Source organism: Vespa crabro, chromosome 5, assembly GCF_910589235.1.
Source record: "Vespa crabro chromosome 5, iyVesCrab1.2, whole genome shotgun sequence".
NCBI classification, from domain to species: domain Eukaryota; kingdom Metazoa; phylum Arthropoda; class Insecta; order Hymenoptera; family Vespidae; genus Vespa; species Vespa crabro.
In genome coordinates, this window is record NC_060959.1 from 6954932 (window position 1) to 6981247 (window position 26316).

General features: G+C 28.9%; 1 protein-coding gene across 3 annotated transcripts in view; it reads right to left on the reverse strand.

Annotated features, from left to right (window-relative positions):
* Window positions 1-12936: 12936 nt before the first annotated feature.
* Window positions 12937-26316, reverse strand: part of LOC124424178 — a 56557-nt gene continuing 43177 nt past the window's right edge. For all 3 annotated transcript variants that reach the window (XM_046962861.1, XM_046962859.1, XM_046962862.1), the window contains exons 3-5: window positions 16023-16386; window positions 14363-14730; window positions 12937-13983 (exon numbers count right to left, since the gene is read on the reverse strand). In XM_046962861.1, the coding sequence (XP_046818817.1) occupies window positions 13043-13983; window positions 14363-14730; window positions 16023-16386 (1673 nt within the window). In that variant the 3' untranslated portion in view covers window positions 12937-13042. The remainder of the gene's footprint in view (window positions 13984-14362; window positions 14731-16022; window positions 16387-26316) is intronic.

Below are 26316 nucleotides of genomic sequence, written 5' to 3' on the forward strand. Positions count from 1 at the left end.
TCTCTTACGTTAAGTAAATGATAAGAAGAGTATATATATATGTGTATATATATATATATATGTGTGTGTGTGTATATATATATATGTATATATACACATGTACATATATATACACATATATACAGTGTATATATATATGTATATATATACATACATATACAGTGTATATATATGTATATATACACATATATACTCTTATACATGTATGTATACATAGTTAGCGTAAAATACGTAAAAGAGACGTAAAAGGAAGTACGACAATAACACGAGGTGTGGTCACGCACGTGACTGCCCTAAGAATGTACCTAAAGCCCTTCCAAATACGTTTTTTACAATCAGATGATTTCATTCGCTTGCTTTCCTTTTATTTATCATGATTTTTATACTTGTATCTCTTACCATCTCTTTCTATCATCCAAGATCATATCTCATTTCATGATTCATTATATTATTTTTTTTTTATTTTTTTTTTTTTTTTCATTCACCCTCATACCCCTTTCTTTTTTCAATTCTTTTCGTTAATTTATTACCTTCCAAGTCTCTTTTTTTTCCCCTTCTATTTTTGTTCATCTTTGTAAAATAATCGATGCTTTTATTTAAGTCTCTCGCTCTTTCTTCATCTCTTAATGTCCCTTTTCTCTCTCTTTCCTTTACTCTCTCTCTATCTACCCCCCCCTCTCCCTCTCTTTCTTTCTATTATCACTTCTATTATTGCCCTTAATTAGTTTTTTGATCATGATACACAACCTGAGAGTTGTCATCTACGACGACAAACTTTGCATTTTTATTTATGGCTACTCATTCTTGGACCTTTGAAAGTATTCATTTGAGAATTGTTAACAAGAATATGAATGTTCGTTTTTAATTATGGAATGAAAAAGACGAAGTGTAGCCTATTTAGTTTGTTTTCTCCGATTGAAAAAGTCGTCGTCGTTGACGACGTGTTCGACGAGTTTTCGACGGATCGACTAATCAAGGAGTAGTATATTATGTACGTAATATATATGTATATATATATATACGTACGTATAAATACATACACATACATTCATAAAATTTTTATTCATATATATATTTTATTTTTATCATCGTCATTATTTATTCGAAAGGATGTACTCTCTTTTGAACAACTCGATCCTCGAATTCTCTTAAATTCGCAAAAAGTAATCGCAAAAACAAGCGGTAATCGGTTAACTGCTGAATTTGTGTAACTTGTATAAAGTCTTGAATGAGATGTGGAATTTATATATACATACATGTATATATATATATACACACACACACAAATATATATATATGTGTGTGTGTATATATATATACATACACACATATATATATATATATGTATATGAGAAAAAAAAGGAAATAATACGATTTTATGTTCAATTAAATGATTGTTAACGTAATTTACAATGATGTCGTTTCTTTCTTTATCGTTTTTTTTTTTGACTTAACAGCATAGTTGTTTAATAGATATATACTAACTGTCCTGCCTTTCTCCCTTGCCACCCCACGAAGTTTCTTGACGAAGATTATAGAAAAGATATTTTTATATACAGAAATAAAAAATATCCGCGGAAATGAACGTTTTATCCGTATATATCACGTCGTTTTCTATCTCGTGTGCATATACGTATAAAACATTCAACCTTTATTATAACCTTGACCCTTCTTACAGGTTCTCGGTGTCTCTCGAAACTCGGAAGAGGATAGACGAAACAACATAGAATATATCTTATTGGGTCGATGTATCAAGTAGTAATCGTAAAATTTCTTCTTTTCTCTTCTTCCTTCTTCTTTTTCATCTTATTTCTCTTTTTTTTCTTTCCCTTTAATATCTATCTCTATTTCCTTCCATCTTTATATCACGAGTTATACCTGTTCTATATCTTCATTTTTTTATTTAATTTTTCTTCTTTTGTTTAATCCAATTTTTTCTTTTCTCTTGTTTTATTTCCCCTTTTCTCTTTTAATTTTTTCCTCTCTTTCACGAGTTAATATTTTCACGAGATATTATAGGATTTATTTCAAAAAATCGATTTATAAGTTGATGCTGACTCGGTTTTTTATTGATAGAAGAAATGACGTGATATCAATTTGTAGGATATTTATTTGGCAATAATTTTTTAACATATCAATCGGAAAGATTTTTAAATCGTTCGTTAGTGTCAGATTTATTTTGATTCAAAGTGAAGAAAAAAAAAAGAGCAACCAATGCATTCTAATGCATGCATTAATCCGTTTAATCAATTAACATGTCGGTTTTTATTGAATACGTTCTTTCTTATATAATAAATAACTTGTTTATATTATATATATATATATATATATATATATATATATATATATATATATATATATATGTAGACACACATTGTTATTTAACATAACGATGTATCCTTTCTTAGATATTTATTCTATTATAAATAGATTATGAGAAAATGTTTTTTTTTTTTATACTTTTATATTAAGTCCAACAATCGAGATGTTTTGAATAAGAACGATCAAAAATAACAGTTTTTATTTCAGAGACGAAAAAGGTATCCTTCCGGGGTCTCATTATCGTTTTCATAGTCTATTGGCTTAATCCTGTAAAAATTGAACAAAATTATCATTTGTTGGAGTTAAGCAAAGGGCATCATATTAAGAGAGAAGAAAAAGAAAAAAAAAGAAAGGAGATGAAAAAAGGAAAGAAAGAAAGAAAGAAAGGATCTGGGACAGCTTCCGCGACAGGTTGTACCGAGAAACGGTGCACGTCTTTTTGAAATAAAATGCTCTTGGGGCCATTGTTAAATATAATAATATAACGGGGTTATAGTCACAAAGGTCAGAGTATCTTATTCAAGATTGCGTGATCTTTAAGAGAGACAGAGAGAGAGAGAGAGAGAGAGAGAGAGAGAGAGAGAGAGAGAGAGAACAACCGGAGGATAACGAAATGGACATATAGAAGAAGGAGAAGAAGTAGTAGAAGAGAGATGGTTGATGGTTCTCGCTCGTAGAACCGTGAGCCAAACAGTTAGAGGCTAAACCATGACGGAGGAAAGGGACCGAGTTGGTTGGAGGTCCATCGTGTGTCTTGCGACCGACTGGTGACCTAAATTTTTCGGGCCCAGTGAACCTAGCAGGGCTTCCTTCTTCTTCTTCTTCTTCTTAGTCCTCTCCTGCTTCTTCTTTTTCTTCTTCTTCTTCTTTTTCTTCTTCTTCTTCTTTTTCTTTTTCTTCTTCTTATTTCTCTTCTTCATTTATGAAACTTACTGAAGCACGTAACCCAAGAAACACGAGACTTGGAAACTATCAGCTCGATCGACCTTCATCGATTCGATCGATCCTTCTGTTGACCTCCTTCATGAGGGGAGGAACAAGTTTGAAAATTAATATTTTTCATCGTCTTCTCTTTCTTCTTACAGGCTCTGATCGCTTTCACTGCGGCTCCTAAAGCCAGTCAAGTCAACCATCCTATCAGCCATCCAGCCAGCTAGTTAGCAAATGTTCAGAGATTTTTTCATTCGGAAAAGTCATTGAAATTCATCGTGTACATTTTTAGAGGATTTAATATAAACGATTTCTGAAACAGATCAACGAGGAAAACGTGATATCATTGTAAATAATCATTCTTATTAGGATTATGTTATTCTATCATAGATACTAGATTATATAGATACTCCTTACTTTTTCATTTTTAAATTTATGCATTTTTTCTCTTCCAATACTTTTATCGTTCAGTAATGTTTTTTCTAAAAAAAAAAAACAAAAAAAAAGGAAAACAAAAAGAAAATAAGGAAGAAGTTTCTAAGCTGAATCAAATATTATGTTAAATCGATTTAATGACGAACGAAGAGATACCATATAACATAGCTTCTCTTGTATATGTGTAAATCATATCGCGTCAAATCATTCAGATCAAATCAATATTTATCATATATTTCTTTCAATAAAACTTATGACTTATTTTTTTTTTACAAGGATTACTTATTTTTCATATTTCATTTCGTAAATTATTACAGAAAAATTAAAAACAAACAAAGGATTGATCAAAATAATTATCTTTCAAATTGAAGATCTAAGTTCGTCAAACAAAAATGCTTAAAAAAAATAGCTAAATTTTTATGATTTGAATCGATTGTAAGGAATTAAGTAATCAATAAAAAAAAAAGAAGAATAATAAAAACCATAATAATATAATAATAATAATAATAATATAATAATAATAATATAATAATAATAATAATAATAATAATAATAATAATATAATAATAATAATAATAATAATAATAATATAATAATAATAATAATAATAACAACAAAGTGAAAGAAATAGTATAATAGTTTAAGCCTATAGTTAACAGACTGTAGTGTCTGTCTTTTACTATAGAATCTTCTTAAAGAAAGTCTTTCACCGTGCAAGGAGCAGAGTATTGCGTTTGTTCGAAGAGGGAGAAGGGCAAAGACGTAGAGAAGAAGAAAGAGGAGAAAGAGGAGGAAGAGGAGGACGTTATACTACGCTGGTACACATCGTCACCGGTACCAGGCAGCGATGTTCCACTTACACGGCACACTTAGCAACTCGCCTCAGTTCAGGATTCTGAAGAGTGGGTCTATCCTAAGAGTGGGCTTTGTAACGCGTATACCACTATCCTATTCGATAAATTAAAATGCATGCTCTAACGCAAAATCAACCGTGGACGTTCCTAATGAGAGTCTACGTTAATAATCCTTATCTCGACAACCATTTGATAATATCTAAGGTTTTGAAAAGATACGAGGACTATTTAGAGGAGAAAAAAGAAAAAAAAAGAACTGATAGTAAAGAACGATAACAATGATATTTACTAAAGTAATTTGGAAAATTAATGAATGAGATTATTCGAGATTAATGTGCCTATGCTTTGTAAAATCTTCTTAATAACATTATTCGAGGAGAATTTTAATGTAGATCGATTTTCTTTCATTATCTCATTAAAATTTGTCTTTTACGTCATATGAATTTTATCGTGTTAATCATCATCATCATCATCATCATCATCATCATCATCATCATCATCATCATCATCATCATCATCATCATCATTATTATTATTATTATTATTATGTTCATATTTTTATTTGAATAATTATTTTTTGATTGAAAATCTTATTGTATCTATTAGTTATTATCCAATATTGTATGTGTTATTTTTACAAAGCATTACTTAAGATAATAACGATTATTGTTATCGTTTATATATTACGTTATTTATATATTTAAATAAAACATAATCCATCTCGAGACTTTTTATAAATAGTCCGTTCTTTTCTCTTTCTTCTGATCTCAAAAATTGACAAAACTCAGATCAAACGTGTCCCAATCATTCGTTCGCGTTATTACATGCTCGTTTAAAATATTAGACTTATCGTCTGTCTCGTCCAAGTTTTTTTCTTTTTTTTATCTTCGTTTCTTTCTTTTTTTCTTTTTTTTTTTCAGAGGGGCGCCGAACACGATGACACATAATCTCGCGTCGCGAAACTTTCCTTAAATGCTCGAAAGCGTGTCGAACTTGGTTGAGGTCTGCTTCTAACTTAAGCCATTTCGATTTCTCAACGGGCATTCGAAAAATTCTGCTATTTCATCGGCGACGTCGCTTCGCCGAATCAATTTGTTTGTTGAAAGAAGTATAGAGATAGAGATATAAAGATAGATAGATAGATAGATAGATAGAGAGAAAAAAGTATTAATGTAAGTGATAATACTACATAAGAGAGTAGAGATAAGGAATAATCTTAGCAAATTATTTTTTTTTTTTTTAATTTAAAATGAAGATTAATTTATGGAAACTTAAGCAAATTATTTGTACAATTGAAAAATCTACATTGAAATGAAATAATAGATTTTAATTTGAATTGTCGTCATTGAAAATTATACATATAAACCTTAAACGATCTTATTATAACATAATTAAAAAATGTACTCCCTCTACGAATTAAAATCTTTCAAAATAAAATTACTGAGTCAATATAGTAAAAAAATTGTTCTATTTAAAATAACTTGAAATATACCTATGTAAAATATAAAAAGATTTCATTCCTTTTTTTTTTTTTCTTCTTATAGACTAAACATATAGTATATCGAGGACAAGACATAATTACATAATTACAATGTTACAATCAATTATGTACTTAAAATTTAGATAGGACATAGTTCATAATCATATATAAATCATAATTAATTATTAATATAAATGATAAACACAAGTCTACTTAAGGAGTATATACTCAAATTGATATTAAGAAAGAAAAAGAGAGAGAAAGAAAGAAAGAAGGACGGACAGAGAAAGAAAGAGAAAGAGAGAGAGAGAGAAAGAGAGACAAAGATCAATCGAAAGAATATTAAAAGATTCCCACTACCCGTCTTTTTTTCTTTCTTTCTTTCTTATTTTTTTTTTTTCCTTTCTTTAAACCGTAAAAGAGGAAGAGCTCGATTTCGGATGCGCGATCAAAAGTATGTCGAATTTCGACTTGGCCTGGTTCCTGCATAATCTTCGACGGTACCACAATCCCACGTACATACAAATATATATATATATATATATATATATATATATATGTACATACATACATACATATGCATATATACATATATTGAAAACTCTCAAGTTCAAGTCATTCATCAAAGGTAGATATTTTAAAGGACAAAAAAAAACACTTTAACTGTATACATACACACTGTATACTATACACATAACACACACACTCGTATATATATATATGTATGTATGTATATATATATATATATATATGTATGTATACAAATGAGCATACATCTGGAAAATGTCTATATCCGCTGTCAAAGTTGTACCTCGCGTTTTCCTTTCGCTCTACTTCGTTAGAAAGCAGCGCGACAAACGATCGTGCTTTTTTCTCTTTTTTTTTTTCTCTCTTCATCGTCGAGGCACGCGTTATTCGTTTTTATTTTCCTCATGAGTTTTTAATCTAATCGTATGTATGTTAGTATTTACAATGTAGATTCATACACGCATATGTATAATCTCGTTAAAAAACTAAGTGTAATATTAATTGCTTGATATAAAAGTAAATAAAAAATTTTGATTCAAATTTATCCAAATTTATATTATTAGAAAAATCATTAAAATGTCATTATTATCCCATTATATTCATTTTTGTTCCTATAATTAAAAGAGATAAAGAATGTATAAGACGATATATCTATATATAATCGTCATTATTCTCTAGTTTATATGATATACAATAAAAAATTTTATTCTGTTCCTATATCTAAAAGAAAAGAAAATACCTGCAAAATATATGTTAAATATTAATTAATACATTCATATACTTTTATATAATATTAAATTATTTTTTATTATTTTTATATGAAATTATGTCTAATTATATATCCTAATTAATTAATAATATTTTTATATTAGAGGTACTTTATAGGATCGTCAAAATATATGAGTGAATTATTATATATATATAAATCTTAATTATATTAGAATCATTTATTTATTCGTTGGATTCTAGAAAAAAAAAAGAAGAGAAAAGTTAGCGACGAAAAGAGAATTTCACAGATGGTCGAATAATTAAAGGCGATTCGAATCATGCGAATGGTACGGTTCACACAATTACATTTTGAGCTCCTTCTCAATGGACCGACTGTACAGAGTATATGGTTGTAGGTAAGGTAAACGCAGAATCGTGCGTCCAACTTCGTAATGGGATCCTCCATATTACCGTGGTAAAGTTCTCATCGTCTCTTGGGCTTCTCTCGACGCAACATTACTAAGAGATTGTGTCAAAAGATTTTCGCTTGGTCTGTTCCAAAGTTTTAATTATTATTATCAATTATTATGTATACATGTTACATATATATATATATATATATATATATATATATATATATATTTATAAAAGATTATAGACTTGTATACTTATATGTAATTTTTTAAATAGCAGAAAAGATTTGAAATATTTATTATAAATCATATATATATATATATATATATATATATATATATATATATATATATAGAGAGAGAGAGAGAGAGAGAGAGAGAGAGAGAGATGACGATGACGATGACCATGATGACCGAATAGTATTGATGATGACAACAGCGTATCTTCGAGTAATTCGGCATGATCAAACTAATGATAATTTCGGCTATCTACGACTATCTTCGACTATCTTCGGCAATCTTTGGGTACCTTCGACATTGAGTATGTATACTCATGCTTTTTGCATGATTTGAAATATTCATTTCTGGCAATATAAATTGATATATCATTCATAGAAACTTATGTTATTCAAATTCACGACCTCGATGGGGTTGATAGGAATTAATTAATGGTTCGCTAATAATAGACTTGAACTGAATCGTTCGGGTACATTTGTTCGACGATGATGTTTGACGTTTGAAGACTTGCTTTCATAATTCTTTGACATGGAAATAAGCAGTTGAGTTAGAGAGAGAGAGAGAGTAGGGAGAAAGAGAAATACAGTTAAGAATTCGTCGCACACACCGAATGGATGTGTATCTAGCTGTTCTTGCCCTTATCTTGATGATCCATTTGAAAAAGGAATTCCTAATTATCACGTGTGTATGGACTCGAATATATCCATCTACGTGATACCTATTTACGTGCGAGTTAAAATATTATTTTAATTTTTATTATGATTTGTTGATAATTTTAAACAATGACGTATCTTAAGAGCAACAATTTAATACTATTTTTTTTCGATATAATTTTTCAATAAAATTTTTTATGTCTACTTTAAAAAGACAAACTTTAATATCATATATCATGTCCAAATTTTAAACAAATATAAATCAGATTATTTATAATTACTTTAGATAATAATTACTCTACGTCGATCTTATTATTAGTAATTTCTATATATTGAAAAATAAATATTTATAATTAATGTACAATGAAAAATAATTATTAGATATATTAAAGTATATAAATTTGTAATATTTTCTCGGAGATTAGATAAATAATTAATTATTGAAAATAGTCAATCTTTATCATAATGATAAAAATAAAAATTCTATTTTATATTAAATATCTTCAATAATATATATATATATATATATATATATATATATATATATATATATTTCTTTTTTTTTTTCCTTTTCTTTTAACGAGAACATCAATCGATCGGTAGGCCCGTTCACTGACATGAGAATTTGAAAAAATGTAACTCCTTGAGAGATGTCATTAACGAAAACCCCGTTAAATCCCTTTTGTTGTGTTTCAACGACGTAGGAACCTCAAATGCGGCTAATGGGCCGAGCTCATGTCGCGGTGCGCTTAACGATCAACTTCGATTTCTCTTGGCATCGTAGCTAACACGAGGGACGCACGGTGAAAACCTTATGGGTTTCAGAAGGAGAAAAAATAAAGAACAACGACAAAGCATCGATTAACGTCAAACTTGTCGTTTAGAATCAATATACGAAGTACGTTAATTGAAAACAAATGTAGACTCGTTATATTTCCTGAAAATGTTTTCTTATTAACGCGTATCCTTTAACACATTTTCCTTCTTATTATCACAAAATTAAAATTTTTCTTTTTCTCTTCCTTTCTTTTTATTATTATTATTATTATTATTATTATTATTATTATTATTATTATTATTATTATTAATATTATTATTATTCTCCATTTTTTTTTATCACCGTCGCCATTTTGTTTCTTAATTGTAATTTTATTTTTTCTTTGTTATCAATATTATTCAATATTGTTAATATCAATTGTAGACGATTAAATTTATTTTTACGTTTAAACGAATGATCGTAAATGAACAAATAAAAAATATCAAAAACATTATTTGTATAAGGAACTACTAATACGAAAAGATAATGAAAGAATCCCTTATCGATTATGCTCGATCGTTCTCTCGCGAGTCTATCGAGTCGCGGTCGCGCCGTTGTTGGCTTCTCGCATGGTTCTCGTCGTTGGTGGGACCTTGTTTCATGACCCACATAAAGCAAGGCCGTTAACACTACTCGCGAGGCTCGCAACGCGCGCGGAGTATCGGTGCGCTCGGGGGTTCTACGAGTCGAGCCTATGGTGTCCCACGTGTCCGGCCCCTTCGTCTCCCCACCACTTGCTCTTTCTTCAAACAGAAAGAGAGAGAGAGAGAGAGAGAGAGAGAGAGAGACTCAAACTCTACACACATATACAAATAAAACAAAACATCTTAACTTCCAATTCTAGAAGTCGAACGAAACCTTTGTCTTGTTAAATTGTACGATTCCTTCCTTTTGTTAATTATCTTACAAAATAATAGCTCGAAATGATAAGATTTATGTAATGAAGAAGAAGAAGAAGAAAAGAAGAAATCACGTTGACAAGAATGCTTCGACGTCGATCGAGTCCATACGTGTGGGCGCACTCGTTCGCTCGTAGAAGCCTTTAGTAGGTCATACCTATGGCTCGAGGCAATACGCGCGAGCGTTTGCGCTTACACATAATACAAGACGACGCAACAAAACGCGACACAACGAGAGAGCCAAGCACGGAATCGGACACCACGATGTACCTTGATCTTGACACGACGCAAGGCCTTACTCGGATTGCAGTCTCTTTCGTTTCTCCTTCTTCTCTATACGTACCTCTCTCGCCTTCTTAACCTTTAACGGTTCAAACAAGAAGACTCTTCCCAACGTTTATAGTTTTATTTTGTCTTGTTTTTTTTATTTCTTTCCTTTTTTCTCTTTCTTCTTCTTCTTCTTTTTCCTTCCTCCCGTTTACTATCTCCTATGAAAGAGTGAAAAAAAAAAAAATAACATCTGATTCGTTCTCTCCCTTCTCTTAATACGAACTATTTTTAGAGAGATTTTGTAGAAATTCTGCTTCCTTCTTTTTCTTTTTACAATTTTTATTCTGCCTTTTTAACTGCGCGAAATTTGTATTTTATTCTTTAGACATTTCGATTGGAAATTTAGTAAAAGTTATTTATTGGAATGTTTATAATATCATGTCGATGCCTCTCGGGAAACTATCACGCTCTATCCTTTCTCGATTTTTGTCGAATACTTCCGTCGAGACATTTAACTTTCTCCTTTGGTCGCGTTACAATCTTCATTAAGGTGCATGAATCGTGACGCACTGATTTTATGAGTTAGAAAGAAGTCGCTTATTTTTATGCGATAAGTTTGTGTTAACCTGATAACTTTATCTCCTCGAGTAAAAGGTGTGTATAAGTTTCGTTCGTTTAAAACTTGTTGTTACTATTTTATTTTTGTTATATATCTGTACATTTCATTGATTATATGCAATATTTTTTTTATTATTTTATGACATAATATTTACATTCATATTGTAAAAACAATTATAAAATACAATAAACGCCTGAAGAATGATAACCGGATTTACTCTTTTGCAAAGAAAGGGTTTTAACCGACACTATTGCGTAACATAAAAAACATAAAACTATTATTGATTTTATCGTGTTACCGTCTGTTGATAATGTAGTTCGCTGCAGCATCGACTAACGTTAAAACATTTGATACAATATTTGTTGAAAAAGTCAATTACTTCGTAAAAATTATGCTAGGAGACGTTCCTCGAGTTAAAATTATAGGTCTGATTCATAGATCGTATAGATCGTTTTTAATTATGTCACGTTTTCGTATTACTCACTCTTATCATAGATATAAATAAGAAATCGTGCAAAAAAAAAAGTTTCTACCATATCGTTCGACCTAGATTTATATTTAAAGTATGTATATATTTAATGACTTATTGTTAATAATTACCATTTAATACTTTTATTGCACTCGATTAGGATTTGTGAATATATTTCATTTATGCAATTAATTTCTTTCAAGTCATATGTTTATCGATGTACACACTACTTTTTTAAAATATTGTAACTATTTCAATGGACTTAAGGTAGACTTTATTTGATATTTTTATTTATTGTATTACTTGTACAACGGTAATCAATAATGTATTTCATTCTAAATTGTCATAAAATATGTTTTATCAAGTAAAATGATGATAACATTGAAATTGCAATAATTTTTTTTCTCACCCTCTTTTCCCGAATCTCGATAAATTCTGATTAGAAGTTGTTATTATAGGATTGTAATAATAATAAAAAGAAAAAAAAAGGGAGATTTGTGTTTATGAAAAAGGCTGATTTTTTAATGGTATATGGCACGGTTCTCGTGTTAAGAACTGTATTCCATAATCAAAAGAATAATAATCATTTAAATAACTATCCGATTTAATTAAATCCATGATCGACACACGCATGATCCATTTATATTAATAAATTTTATGTTCGATGATAAAATATGAATTTTTAATAAAAAGAAGACACAAGATGGGAATGACAATGATCTGAATGACAATGATCTAGGCGAACGTTTAAATATAATAATTATAATAACTATTTTAGTTTTCAAATGTATTTTTCAAGAGAGGACCAAGTATATATCTTTCAGGATAGAAATATATATCCAAGTTCTTGTAGTGTTTCAGATTAGAGAGTGAAAAATTTCATTCGGTCTGTATAGACGACATATTATCCGTTTAAACGTATAAAGTTAAACCAATAAGTACACTTTTATTCTCTCTGTCTCGTTAACCGTAACAAATCGATAAAATGACGGTATGAAAATCAAACGATTTTTCATCTTTAAGTTCGAAAAAGATGAGCATAAGTTTGAAATCAAGCTGGTAATTAATTAAATCGCTAAAAATTTCTTTTCACGTATGTATGTACCGTTTAGTACATTACGGAATTACATTGAAAATGTATCTCTTGTTAAAGTGATCAATCGTTCTTCCTGGCAACAATTTACGATACGCACTGGACACTGCAACAATGCCGTTCGATTGTTTCTCTCTCTCTCTCTCTTTATATATATGTTCGATCTCTCTCTCTCTCTCTCTCTCTCTCTCTCTAAAAAAAACAAAAAAGTAAAAAAAAAGAAAAACAATTTTAAGAAAAAAAAAAAAAAAAAAAACAAGAAAAAATAAAATTTTCAAACGAAAGAAAAATAGGGCTTCTCTCCTTTTCATTATTTTAAACGATAACACCGTGCTGAGCCAACAATTGTTTTCTTTGTAATAAACTCGGTGACTCTGCTTCGATGTTCTCGGTCCTAATAGTACCATCGAAGGATTTGGACGTTTTGAGATTATTCAATGCCTTCGAACAACTATTCGTCGTGATTTCCAATGATTTGGAGCTTCTTAACGAGGCATTGGCTAACTTCTTGATCGTCTCTGAGATAGGACACTTTATAAACTCTGCCCTTTCGCGTTCTTTATCTTTGATCCTTTGATTATCATCGATCACGTGAATAGGATCATTCGAATCTACGTCCAATTGCTTCCTATCATCTGTCTTTTTCTCAATTGTCATATTTTCGTCCTTCTGCTCGAACTTATCGTTCGATTTATTATCTACAATAACGTCAAGCTCTTTCTTGGAATTTTCGAACTTATTACTCTCCTCCTTCCTATTATCTTCCTGTCTAAGAAATGATTTAGGTGGTGCTTCAACGTAACCACTTTCATCGCTATCTGCTTCCTCGTCGAGAGAATCCAACGTCAAAAACGTACTTTCATCGTTCTGTGACAATTGACGGCTCAATCGGCTTGGATATTTCTCCAATATTCGCCTCTCCTTTTCCTCTGTATTTTCAATTCTACAAAGTATCTCACCCCTCGGTCTATAATCCACTACATCGTCAAAATCCTCGACGTCCTCGAAATCGAAAAGATTCGAAGCGGTGTCTTCGGTTTCCTCTTCTTCCTCTTCTTCCATTGATTCATCTTCCTCGCTTCTCAATGAGAACCTCTTTCGATTCGGTTTAACGTTGCAACGATGGAAACGTGGACTACCGGCACACGTCATGAAATTCGGTGAACCTTCGGAATTCCTTCGTGGTCCGGTATCCCTTCCTATTTCATTCTCCTCTGTATAAAGGATCCTCGCATTTGCTTGATGCTCTGTCTCACCTAAATCGAAAAATTTAATCGATCATTATCTTTATTAAATGTTATTCTTTCGAAAATATAATCCTATTACGAATGATCCATTTTAAAGATTAATTTTAAATATGAAATATTTAAAAAGAATTCATAATACTAATTAGAAATACTATATTATATCATTTAGAAAGAAGATAAAATAATATTTCATTTTGATTGTAATATTCATTGCTAGATATATTTTGAATACTTTACATTTAAAAAAAAAAAAAAAAAAAAAAAAAAAAATATATAGTAATCCCATATCGTATTTTTTAGTTCATATAAATGAATTAATTATTTTAATTTTAATTTATAATTTAAAAATATTTTATATATAAAAAAAAAAAAATTAGTATATACTAACCAGTCGTTTGATGATCCTCAGGTCCAATTGTTCTTTCCTCGCTCGTTGCTGTACTAGCTGTCTCACATCCACTCGAGATACTTCCATTCTCATCGGAAGATTCTCGATTGAGTGCATCCAAAAGACGTGCCAATCTCCAGCCATCTTGATCTTGCCAACTTCTGGCTACGGTCTCTAACGTTCTCAATTCTTCGAGAAGTCTTTGTTGTTCAATCTCTTCTGCAACGGCATCCTCCTCGATCGCTGAAAGTTTCGGTGCACTTTTCGACCTTTCTAAAGGTGGCCGATAATTCTGACCACCTGTACTCAATAGAAGCTTTCTCCTTGGTAACGAAGGATTTTCGTAGAGAGCATTGGCCAAGGACAATCTGTGAAATGAAAATTATTCATATTTAATTTCATTCAACATTTTTACCATTCACTGTACATATTAAAATATAACGAGTTAATTCAATTTACCACGAAAAGCTTAGTGTAAATTTTGAAATAATACGAATAAAAAAAGATCTAATAATTGATATTTTAAATATATATAACTTTCTGATATTATTGAAAATAATAGAATCAAGCTTTAGATTTATATTCTCACCGTCATAAAAATAATATCTATACTTGGAACAATCTTTTAAAAAATTATTTTATATTTTAATTTTTAAACCATTCGAAAGATATTTTCATTTTATCTGATTCTTTCGACAACGAACAATAACAAAAAAGTTGCGATAAGCAAAAATAGCCATTGTACAAAAAAATATTGAATGACTAAATGACGCACATGTCTTGTATCTAATTCATTTTTAATTTTGACGATGACAATACGTCTTTTAGAAAAACAAAACAATTAAAAAAAAAAAAAAAAGAAAGAAGAAAAATGGGAAAAAAAGGAAAAAAGAACGCAAATTCTGTAACCTTGTCTAAACGATCATCTGTCTTCTTATATAACAGAATCGATATATCGATGTAAATACTCGAGCTAATATACGAGAAAGCGAATAAAACTCGTTTAACTTAATAGAAGAACGTCGTGGAATCTATGACCCGAATGCACATTAACGATCATTTCGACCCGAATCGTGACTCGATCCTTCGCTTGTGGCGATTCACGCCAGAAACGTGACCTGAATTCTACCTTTCCGCGAAGGTCAAGACTTTGCGAGACTTTGAACGCAAACACGAGAAGAATCTCCGATTACCCTTGATCTTTGAAGGTCCTTTCCATACACGAGACATTTTACACGAGACATTTTATATCTATCGTACATTTATTTTATCTCACTTCAACAAAAAAGATAATAGATAATCGCACCATTCCATACAAGCCACTGTCCAAAACAAACACTAAGGCCATCTCTTCACTCTATTTATTTATGTATTTATGCACCTTTCACATTTTTATATGAATAGAATATCAATTCTAAGAAGCTGAATTTATAACAACTTTTTTATATGTATACATACATATATACATATAAAATATATATATATATATATATATATATATATATATATATATATATATATATGAATAAGTACATACGTATTAATGTATAAATATCGTCATTTAAAGCACATAATTCAAAAATGTATTTTGCTTGGTTATTACAAAAATTTTAATATTATTCTAACAATATGAAAAACAATTTCTCTTTCTGTCTCTTACCTAGCATTTTGCCTAGAAACCTTGTCCCTGCGAAATTCAAGAAGGGCCTGTTGTAACCTAGCATTCAATGTCGATGCTAACCTTCTCGCAGTAGACTCTTTACTGCATAATGCAGCATGGCACCTTAATTCAGGCCTAAGTCTACGTCCTTCATGTCTGTATACCCAAACAAATAAACGTGGATGTGACACTGGTGCTGTGCAATAAGTGACCCTATGAGCCCAATATTCTGTCAAGCCATGGTCTTTTGTAGTGGCAGTTAAACCACCATTGGTCACTGTCAACCTCATAGAAACATCGGGTCTGCTGCTGGTCACATAGTTCCGCCATAAAGTCGACACTGGCTTTTCGACGCATCCTTCGCCTAAAAATCATCACCATCATCATCATTATAATCATAATCATGTTTCCTTTCTTACTATATATATATATATTTTTTTTTTTTTCATATTATAACCTTTGTGTCTTTATTCGATAATGTAATTAATAACGTATGAATTAATATTGTAGCTAAAATTACATCTATCTGATAACAATATTCATAGGATCTATGAAAAGTTCCTACGCTTAGAAATATTCACAAATTAAAACAAAAATTTTATTCAGACAAAGGTTTTTCTTGAGACAAAGAACTCTAATTGATTTTTATTTTTATCATTTAAAAACTTTGAAATAACTTAGAAAATTTTTGTCTCATGCTATAATATTTTTTAATGACCATTATCACCATTAGAATATGTTTTAAGTATCATAATAGTATAAAGTAGTATTTAATTAAATCAAATATTTTACTTTTTCTTTTCTCTTTTTTTTCTTTTTAATTTTATACTTTTTATATTCATTATGAGAACGATTAAAAATTTCTCAAGACACGATATCTTATGATAGAAGATTTCTATCGTGATTTATCCCTATAATAATTGTCCATTGTTAACGAATTATTCTCTACGTATTTGATTATTTAATTTTCTATTTAATTAAATGTTATATTTATGAATATAAATTTTATTCTGATATCTGATATCGTATTAACTAGACTTAAAGATGATCGATATCATTGCGTTTTATCGTAACATTGTTATAAGCTTTTAAAATGACAAAGGAATTAATGGTGATTGAAAGTGTCGAATAAATATCGGCAGATGTTCGTTCAAAACGTCAGGAGACCCCCCAGTAACGATACCATTTCAGGGTTCAGCTTGGATATAACATATTCGTATGAGTTCTCTTGGAATACATACAATCTGATACGCAATGGGAGCCCAGTATGAACAGTACTCGCATTCCGTGGCACATACGCGACTGGAATACCAGTAACTCTATTGAACTAGTACATGTACATATGTAGTACATCAACGTATATGTGTGTGTGTGTGTGTATATATGTATAGTGTATGTAATGTGTGTGTATATATTGAATACGAAGAAGATCAGGTATAGTGGATAGGTTCATTCTGACCTTCGATACAGTTCGATTCGCCGTTCGACTCGACAGGGATCGCCTTACCAATTTAGAGATACAGGAAATGTTAGTACAGTTACTTAGACTACAAGAATGGTGAGTCAGAAAGGAGGGTAGCAGTGGAAGATAAGCGCAAAGAGAAAATGAAACAAATTTTATTTTATAATTATTACCGCAAATTGATAGGTAAACAAATGAACATTAGATAACGTGTATAATGATTGTAATATAAAAAGGAATTAATATAGTTATTAAAAAAGATATTTTTGCGATAATCTATAAATTAATATGATTTTATTTCTTTTTATTAAATGTAGATAGAAATGTATTTACTAGTATCTAGATTTCAATGAGCAAACAATGATTATAATTGAATAAAGATAAAATATTTCTTTTTAAATAATTAATTATTAAGATTAAAGAGCTATTATATAATTTATTAATATTTATTATATAATTTATGTAATGAAATGTTCGATGAAGATGTGTTACTATTTATTACAATATTTAGAAAAGCGATATACATATATATATATATATATATATATATATATATATATATATATATTATAGTTTATTTATATTATACGAACGAGAAGATGACAAAGAAAAAATAATTTATTTATTTCGAATTTGAGGATCCAATGTGAAGAAATGAAGATCTAAATAAATTTTTGTAAACACGCGAGTTATTATTTTTTGTCCTGTACATTTTGTGTTTCATTTTTTCTTGTTATCTTTTTGTTATCACAGGATTGTACGATTAGATTTGCAAGAACTATAGATTTTCATGATTCGTGCACGTGCTTCGTCGTAAATGATCAAGATTATCATCTTGATAGCGTGACATCAGCTATGACTCGTCTAACTTTATCGTAACGCTCACAAGAGAATTTCAAAGAGTTATGCGATTTCATCTTGTCTATGCCGACAGAAGAAATAAAATAAGAAATAAAAATAATTTCACTTTCTGCGAGAAATCCTCAATGGTCGGGATTGATAAAGTTCAATGAACACGTCTGTAAAAAGGATTTCTTTTTCTTTCTTTTCTTTTTTTTTTTTCTTTTTCTTGGTTTTAACGAGCGCACGATTATTCGCCGGTTTCTCTTATATCTGTGTATATACTAACATATACATTGTAAATATTACTTCTAAATGACATTTTACTTTTATACAATTATTATTATAAATATTATAATGATATAACATTTGTTAGAATTTATACAAGAATTTATCTCACTATATTATTAAATGTTCCGTCGATCGAGTAATCACAGTATTTTATTTATAATTATATAAAAGTATAATTTCTTCTAAGGAAGGAATGCATATATATATAAAATTATATATATATATATATGTGTGTATATAAAAAAATCTAGAAAAATCGTTCTCTTAAAAAATAAAAAGGAAAGAAGTTTTAACTATAGAGAGAAAGCTTTAGATGAAATGTATCGATGTCACAATGATCGTACCGATCCGTTGCATGTCGATTACCTAGCAAACGGAAAAGCGGATACGTACTGGAACGATGCGGAAGAGGAAGTGAATGCCAACGAAGAGGACCAACAAGGTTCGATCGCTAGCCCGTAACACTCTGTTCGGTATTATCCAATTAAATGCAGTACCGACCGATCCGTTCATTTTTTTCTTCCGTTATCTCGAAACATCGTGCGCAGGAAAACTCGCCAACCTTCGTAACATTCAATATCGTTGAAGAGGAAACGGTTTAAAGTATTTAAGGATGATATTGCACTAACTACGAAACGATTATGTATTTTAATGCATTCTTGCGATAATATTTACATCTTAATATAAAGTTTTCTTTTTATTTCTTTTTTCTTTTTCTTTTAAAATCTTTTACATTCTTTATTTTGTATTTATGATTCTTTCTTTCTTTCTTTTTTTTTTTTTTTTGTATGCGACGCGAACATGACGATTATTTATAAACATTATATTATTTATTTATTTAATATTGAATAATTCTTTGCAATTTGAAATAATTATAATTCAGAATTAATGTTTTCTTTTACTTTTCCTCTTGCTTGAATCGAAATAGCTATTAAAAAGAAAAAAGAAAAATGCAATGAAAACAATAGCATGAATGAATAAAATCATCTCTATAAATTCTCTATTTGAAAATAGAGAGGCTGATAAAGAAAACGAAAAAAATCTCAATTAATCGAGTGAAGCTTACGAGCGAGGATAACGCAAGCATAGAGATTAGACTAAATAGAGAGCTTCATGGTCGGGTCGATCGAATTAAAAAAAGATTTATGGTATAAAGCATTCTCTACGGTTGCATGACTCGTTATCTTCCTAGAATAACCGATTATGCAACTATGCAGCTACTTTAATCGATTTTAGTTCATCGCATATCCATTTGTTTGCAGATCAATATTTTAATGTCTAAAGATAATTCAAACAATTAATAATTCATGAGGATTGTGTGAATAAGTCAAAATTTGATAAATTGATAAGAAATTGAATTCAATATTATCGAATGGTCGATGTCAAAAAGTTTCAGTACTTTTGTATTTTAAATATAATTACTACTTTACTTAATATCTTTTACTAATAAGTTTTTCTATTTTATTTTTATTGGACAAAATTATACGCAATGGCGGAAATATAATTGTCACTATTTTATGCTTAAATAAAAAATTCTATAATAATTTATTATTATTTTTTGTCAGAATTTTTCTTTTCTTTTTTTTTTAAATTTTATCATCAATTGATAAATGCCATATTATAGCTATTATTATTAATATTTATTAAAATCGTATTATTATTTTTATTTTATTCAGATATAAAATATTGAAAATTCTGATTACTTATCGATCACAACTATTTCACGATTTCTAAATTATCCCTTCGAAAGAGTTTTATGATTCGCTTCGAAAAGTTCAACGACTGATGATAAAAAAAAAAAAATAATAAAAAAAAAAAAAGAAAAAAAAGAGAGAATAAAAGAAGGAAAAAAAATACGGACGGCACGGCGCGATCTTGAATGATAGCGGTTGAAAGAAAATATATGTAATTGAAGTACGAATCGTGGCTCGTTGCGGTATGGTACTAACTGGTACCATCCACTTCATTCCTATATATGCGTACATGTATCTATACACACATAATAGTTACGGCACTTATGCCAAGCCGCTTTAAATATCTATCAATTTAGCTAACAGATACCATAAAATGATTTTCTTAAAATCATTTCTAATTATAACCGATAAAATTGTACTTTTTAATGCGAAATTTTATTATCCGTATTATATGTTTTGTATATAATCCATATAGTTAAAAATTATTTTCATTAATGATGCTATTAGAAAATCATTATTATTGAAATGTAAAACTTTGTCTTCGGTATATGTATATAACTTTTTGCAAATATATTTTTTAACATGATTACTAATTTATTTTAACGATACTATTTCTAGATGTAATTTAAATAACTTTACATGTACGTGTGTATATATGTATATACGTGTATATACATACATACATACATACATATATATATATCTATATATAAATACACGAAACTTACACACACATATATATATAAGTGTATTTTATCTACACGCAGACGTATTTATCCACTTTGATCTTATCGAGACATGGAGAACTGCGACTTTGATCTATATGTTCGATGATCGTGAAAGATTACTCGAGTGCCTTTTCGTGCGACCGTCTTTGTAATTAATCGCCCGTAATCTGGTCTTGTGATCGAGATAAATATCACGATCTAGAAACTATATATATACATATAAATAAATTCATAATTCATAGGTAATGAAAAATAAGCCAAAAGAAAAAAAAAAGAAAAAAAAAAGAAAATAAAAAATAAAAAAAAATTGTGATATCTTTTACATTTCCTAAATTTTAAATATAAAAATGAGTTTAATTAAATTTTTTAAATTAACATAAATATGCTAATATTACGTTAATTTTAGGTTTATTATATAAAAGGTTTCTTTTTTTCTGTTATTTTTTCTCTATACGTAAGGACGATATATTAATTCAAAAGTTGAAGATTTATCATATATGTATGAATGAAATGATTGAAAGAGAAAAAATATATGATCATATTTACATATATTTACGTAGTAGCTTCGAGGGAAAGATTAATGAGACTAAAGATAAATCACGAATTTTCTTTTTTCTCGGAAAAAGAAAAAGGAATTAAAGACAAAGACTCTACGCGTTTATGCGAAAAAAGAGGAACATCGCGATTTCTTCCCTGAATATGTGCTCTACTCCTGAATATTTTTATTACGAATCCCCGGTGTTTTCCTGTGCGCATACATCGTTGAAAGAAGCATTAAGCGTCCCTGAAGATAAATTTATATTTAGAATTCTCTCTAAAGAGGACTCACATGAATAAGATATTAACGTAGTTTGATAAGAAATTTTCAAAACTTTTCTGAAAATAACCAAACACAATCTCGATTTGTTCATTTTCCTTCCTTATTGTCATATATTAATTTATATAATCTATTTCTCATCAGTTTCGAATAAAAATGTTAATTGTTCTCTAAGAAAATTACTAATGGCGGAAAAATCGATTGATACGCTCACTTTCCGAGAAAATAATTTTTCTTCTTCTTATCTTCAGATAGAACGAAACTCGCTTTCGAAATATTTCATTCGATCGATAAACTTGAATTTTTAACGAACTTACAGGATGGATCAAAAGCTTTCAAATGATTTATAAAAATCTATCATCTATTCTTTCTCGAGATCCTTTATAAGGTAATATTTTCTTCTATAGTTTTCAAATTGTAAAATTACGAACGTAGGAGAACTCCTTTTTGTTGAAATCTTGAAAAAAAAAAGAACAAGCCTGAAAAATCTGAATTGATATTTAAAATCATCTGGGAACTTTCGGCAAAGCTAGGAACTTTTTGTTCACCTTATATATAGAAGGAAAGATCGATTTGTTTTCCTTGTTGGATTCATTAACGTAATCGAGATTCTCATCGATTGCAAAACTAAGTTCTGTGAAGTTCGATCGTTACGAGAGACGCCTCGTTGATTTTCTCGGAATCGAGCAAAAGTCAGCCACGAAGACATAGAGTCTGCGCTTTTTCACTGACTATAATATTTCTCTTCGTAAAAGTCGAACAAACTTGGATAGTGCGCTATCATCACTATTTGTAACATTAACGATAAGCAGAAATCAAATGGACGATCAAAGTATAGCGAAATTGTATATACCCATTTATATTTTCTCTGTGTATGTTCGTGTAATATGAATGAGTCAAAATTTCTAAATGTAGGAAGCAAGTGTTACTATGTAAATATATATTTTTCTAACAATTCATAAATTTTCTTTTCATTTTATTCTTTTACATCTTTTTATTCTCTTACATCTATCTTATACATCACTCCTGTCGAACTTTTTGTTTTATTATGCCCGATAGGTCTAATTGACTTGTGTTTAAATATTTTCACGCTATTAACAAATTCCATACTCATTCATATCAACTTATATTTTCATAAATATTATTCAAATATGAATTTCTAGACTATTTAATTTATACATCTACTATTTAAAAAAAAAAAAAAAAAAAAAAATTCTTTCAATATTTATATTAAATACATACTTATTATCGTTCCTACATTTTTAAAATATTATTAAACAACTTTTTAGATTAAAAATTATACACACATAGACATCGTTAAATAATAAATAATAATAATCATTTTTTTATTACGTAAAAGTCGATAAAATTTAGAAAATTCGATCCATTCGAATCATTCTTGTCTCTCATCGTACTTGATATATGAACAAACGCGAGTATAAAAAAAAAGAAGAAAAAAAAAAGAAAAAAAGGGATATCAAAGGAAGCACTCGGTGATCTTCTAGAAAGCGAGACACGAAGGTCAGCGGGAACGAGTTCGCGGCAAAACTGGAAACCGTTGTGCGAATTCAACGAAGGACATGTACTGAAAGAGAGCCTGGAGATCCTTCGTCGATAATTTATTTTCTTTTACCGCCTACGATCTCTCGTACGATCTTTCTTCGGTTATTCGTTTAAAAGAGATCTCTTAACCTTTCGCGATCCTACAGAACGTGTTGCTTCCAACGAAATAAATAAAGCAATATATCTCATCTGCGTTATGATATGACATGCTTGTTAAACAGTAGGGGTTAGTAAATATATATATACCATACTTCTTAGGATTAAAAAATATGTCTTCTTTAAGAAACTTTTCTTTATTTTTTTTTTTATTTTTCCTCTTTCCTTTCTTTTTTTTTCTTTTTTCTTTAAATTTTTTGGACATTATTGTTGACTCACGGATTTTAACACGTCGTCAATTTTTTTCTTTCCTTCTTTTTTTTTTCACAGATCAAAAGACATCATTTTTTGGTCACTTTGTCATTGACTTAAGACGAGAGAAACAAAGGAGGACAAAAATGATATGCCTAATTCGTACTTGACGTCCATATTGTAATCATTAAAAAAAAATAAATATTGACAAAAGATTATTGCCTTATACATTGAGAATTAGAATATAGGTAGGGAAAGAAAAGAAAGAAAGGAAAAAAAAAAAGATCCTTTCTCAATGAATACAAAAGTTATTGAAATAGTCGATAAAAAGATATGCTTCTTTTTATGCTTTTCAAGAATGATTTATTATTTCCTGAGGTATTTATTGCAATAGCTTAGAAAAAGTAGTTTCAAGAAAAGTCACTTTTACAGAAAATAAAGTTAACTACTACCAAGAGAATAAGTTTCTTTTTATAAAGATTTAAACTTTTTAACTACGTCAATTTTTTTTTCTTTATATATATATATATAGAAATATAGAAATGTCAGGTGAAAAATTTTAGAAAATTTTTTACTGTTACGAAAAATGTGAAAAATATTTGATTTTTTTATCCATGAAATATTATCGTGTCTTTTTGTTTCAATAAAAATTATAAAAAAGAAAAAAAAAAGAAAAAAAAAATTAATAGAGAGAAAATAAGAAAAATTACATTTCCTGTAAAAATTACATTTCCTGTAAAAATTACATTCCATGCAACCAATGAACGTCCCCGAATAATCTCTCTGTCTCTTTCTCTTTCACGGGTTTGCACTTTGAATTATTATCAGCATATCGAATGTCAAATGAGATGTCCTTGAGAATGATGTAGTTAATAAATAAGTCAAATTTATTTTTTCAATTACTAGAATGAATTCGCATTGCTTCCGTAATATTGATCATCCTTTCCATATTATAATTTCCTATCCTTGTCATGAATATTGCAAAGGTCGACAAAGAAAAAAAAAGAAAAAAGAAATAACAATAACAAAGAAAGAAAGAAAGAAAATAAAAAAAAATTTATTGGAAAATTGATAAAAACTATGATTATTTATGAAACAATAATCGTCCGTCAACTTGTTGATTATAAATCGATAAAATTAATAAAATTATCCAGTGATACATTTCAATCGATTAGATCATCACTAACACGAAACTATTAATTTGGAATGAGTATGATCCGTTATAAATGCATGATTCATTAGATTATAGAATAGATTAGATGTTTCATCGAAGAAAAATTAGTTATTAAAATATGATAATCCATATCCATTTTTCTGACAATAGAATTTTGTTATTTATTTAATATTAATCATAAACTATTCTAAGAAAGTAAAAATCTAAAGTAAGAAAAAAAGAAAGAGAAAGAGAAAGAGAGAGAAAGAGAAAGAGAGAGAGAGAGAGAGAGAGAGACAGTTCTTATTTATATATTAACGATATTACTAATATTTTTTAGTAAACTAAATGAAATATTTTCTCTTCAGATCGGATGATAAATTTCTTCTTTATTCTTTTAAATAAAAAGATACAATCGGATTGAAAATTACAAAAAAAAGACATAAATTCGCTAATAAACGTATCGTAACGATTAAGATCTTTATGATCAAAAAAGATCAAAGAAAACGAAGTAGAAAAAGTAGAGAAAATAGAGAAACAATTATTCTCCCTTATATGTGTATGTGTATTCGTGAGATTGGCCATTTGTATCAATTAATATTCATTTCATTTGAACAACGAACACATTTTTAATTTCTTCTAAAATTCCATTTTTATTGTAAAAAAAAAATTATTCTTTAGTATCCAAGAATGAAATAAGATCGTTTAGAAAAAAAGTGAAAAATCAGAACTTTTAAGGATAATAAAAAAATTTCCAATTTTCTTTAAATATCCGTGAATAATAATTTTTCGAATACCTTTAATAATTAATTTTTAATATAAGAAAATAATTGTTAATACATAACAAGCAAATGAAGCATACGCTCTGACATAAAATAATTAGTCCGAATGTATGACATAATGTGATTTAATTAATATCATTCCTTTAGAGAAATTCATTTGTATATCTAAACGAAGTGATAATTAACAAATTACATGACTGAAGGAAATATAATTTTATTCGAAAAAAAAAAAAATGAAAAAAGAAAGAAAACAGGAAAAAAAGAAATATTTACTAGTAAAAGAATTTTTAATGAGATACCATTTTTTCAATTCGTGTATTCAGAAAAAAAAAGGAAAGAAACTTCGTCTATATTAAAATTATTATTAATTTTTAAAGAAGTCTGCACATTACAAATAAACTTCTTTAGACATATTTCCTTTTTTTATTTCTTTTCTTTCTCTCTCCTTTTTTTTTTTTTTTTCTTTCTACGGAATAACATCTTTTTTTATGAAATCCGAAGGATATTTCGTTATCATATAAAATATCTTGGATTTTTTTGTCGCGTTCATTCGACCCGAAGATACAAATATGCAGCAGGATAAATTCAATATGCAGAAAGTAGTTTCTTGCGAGCG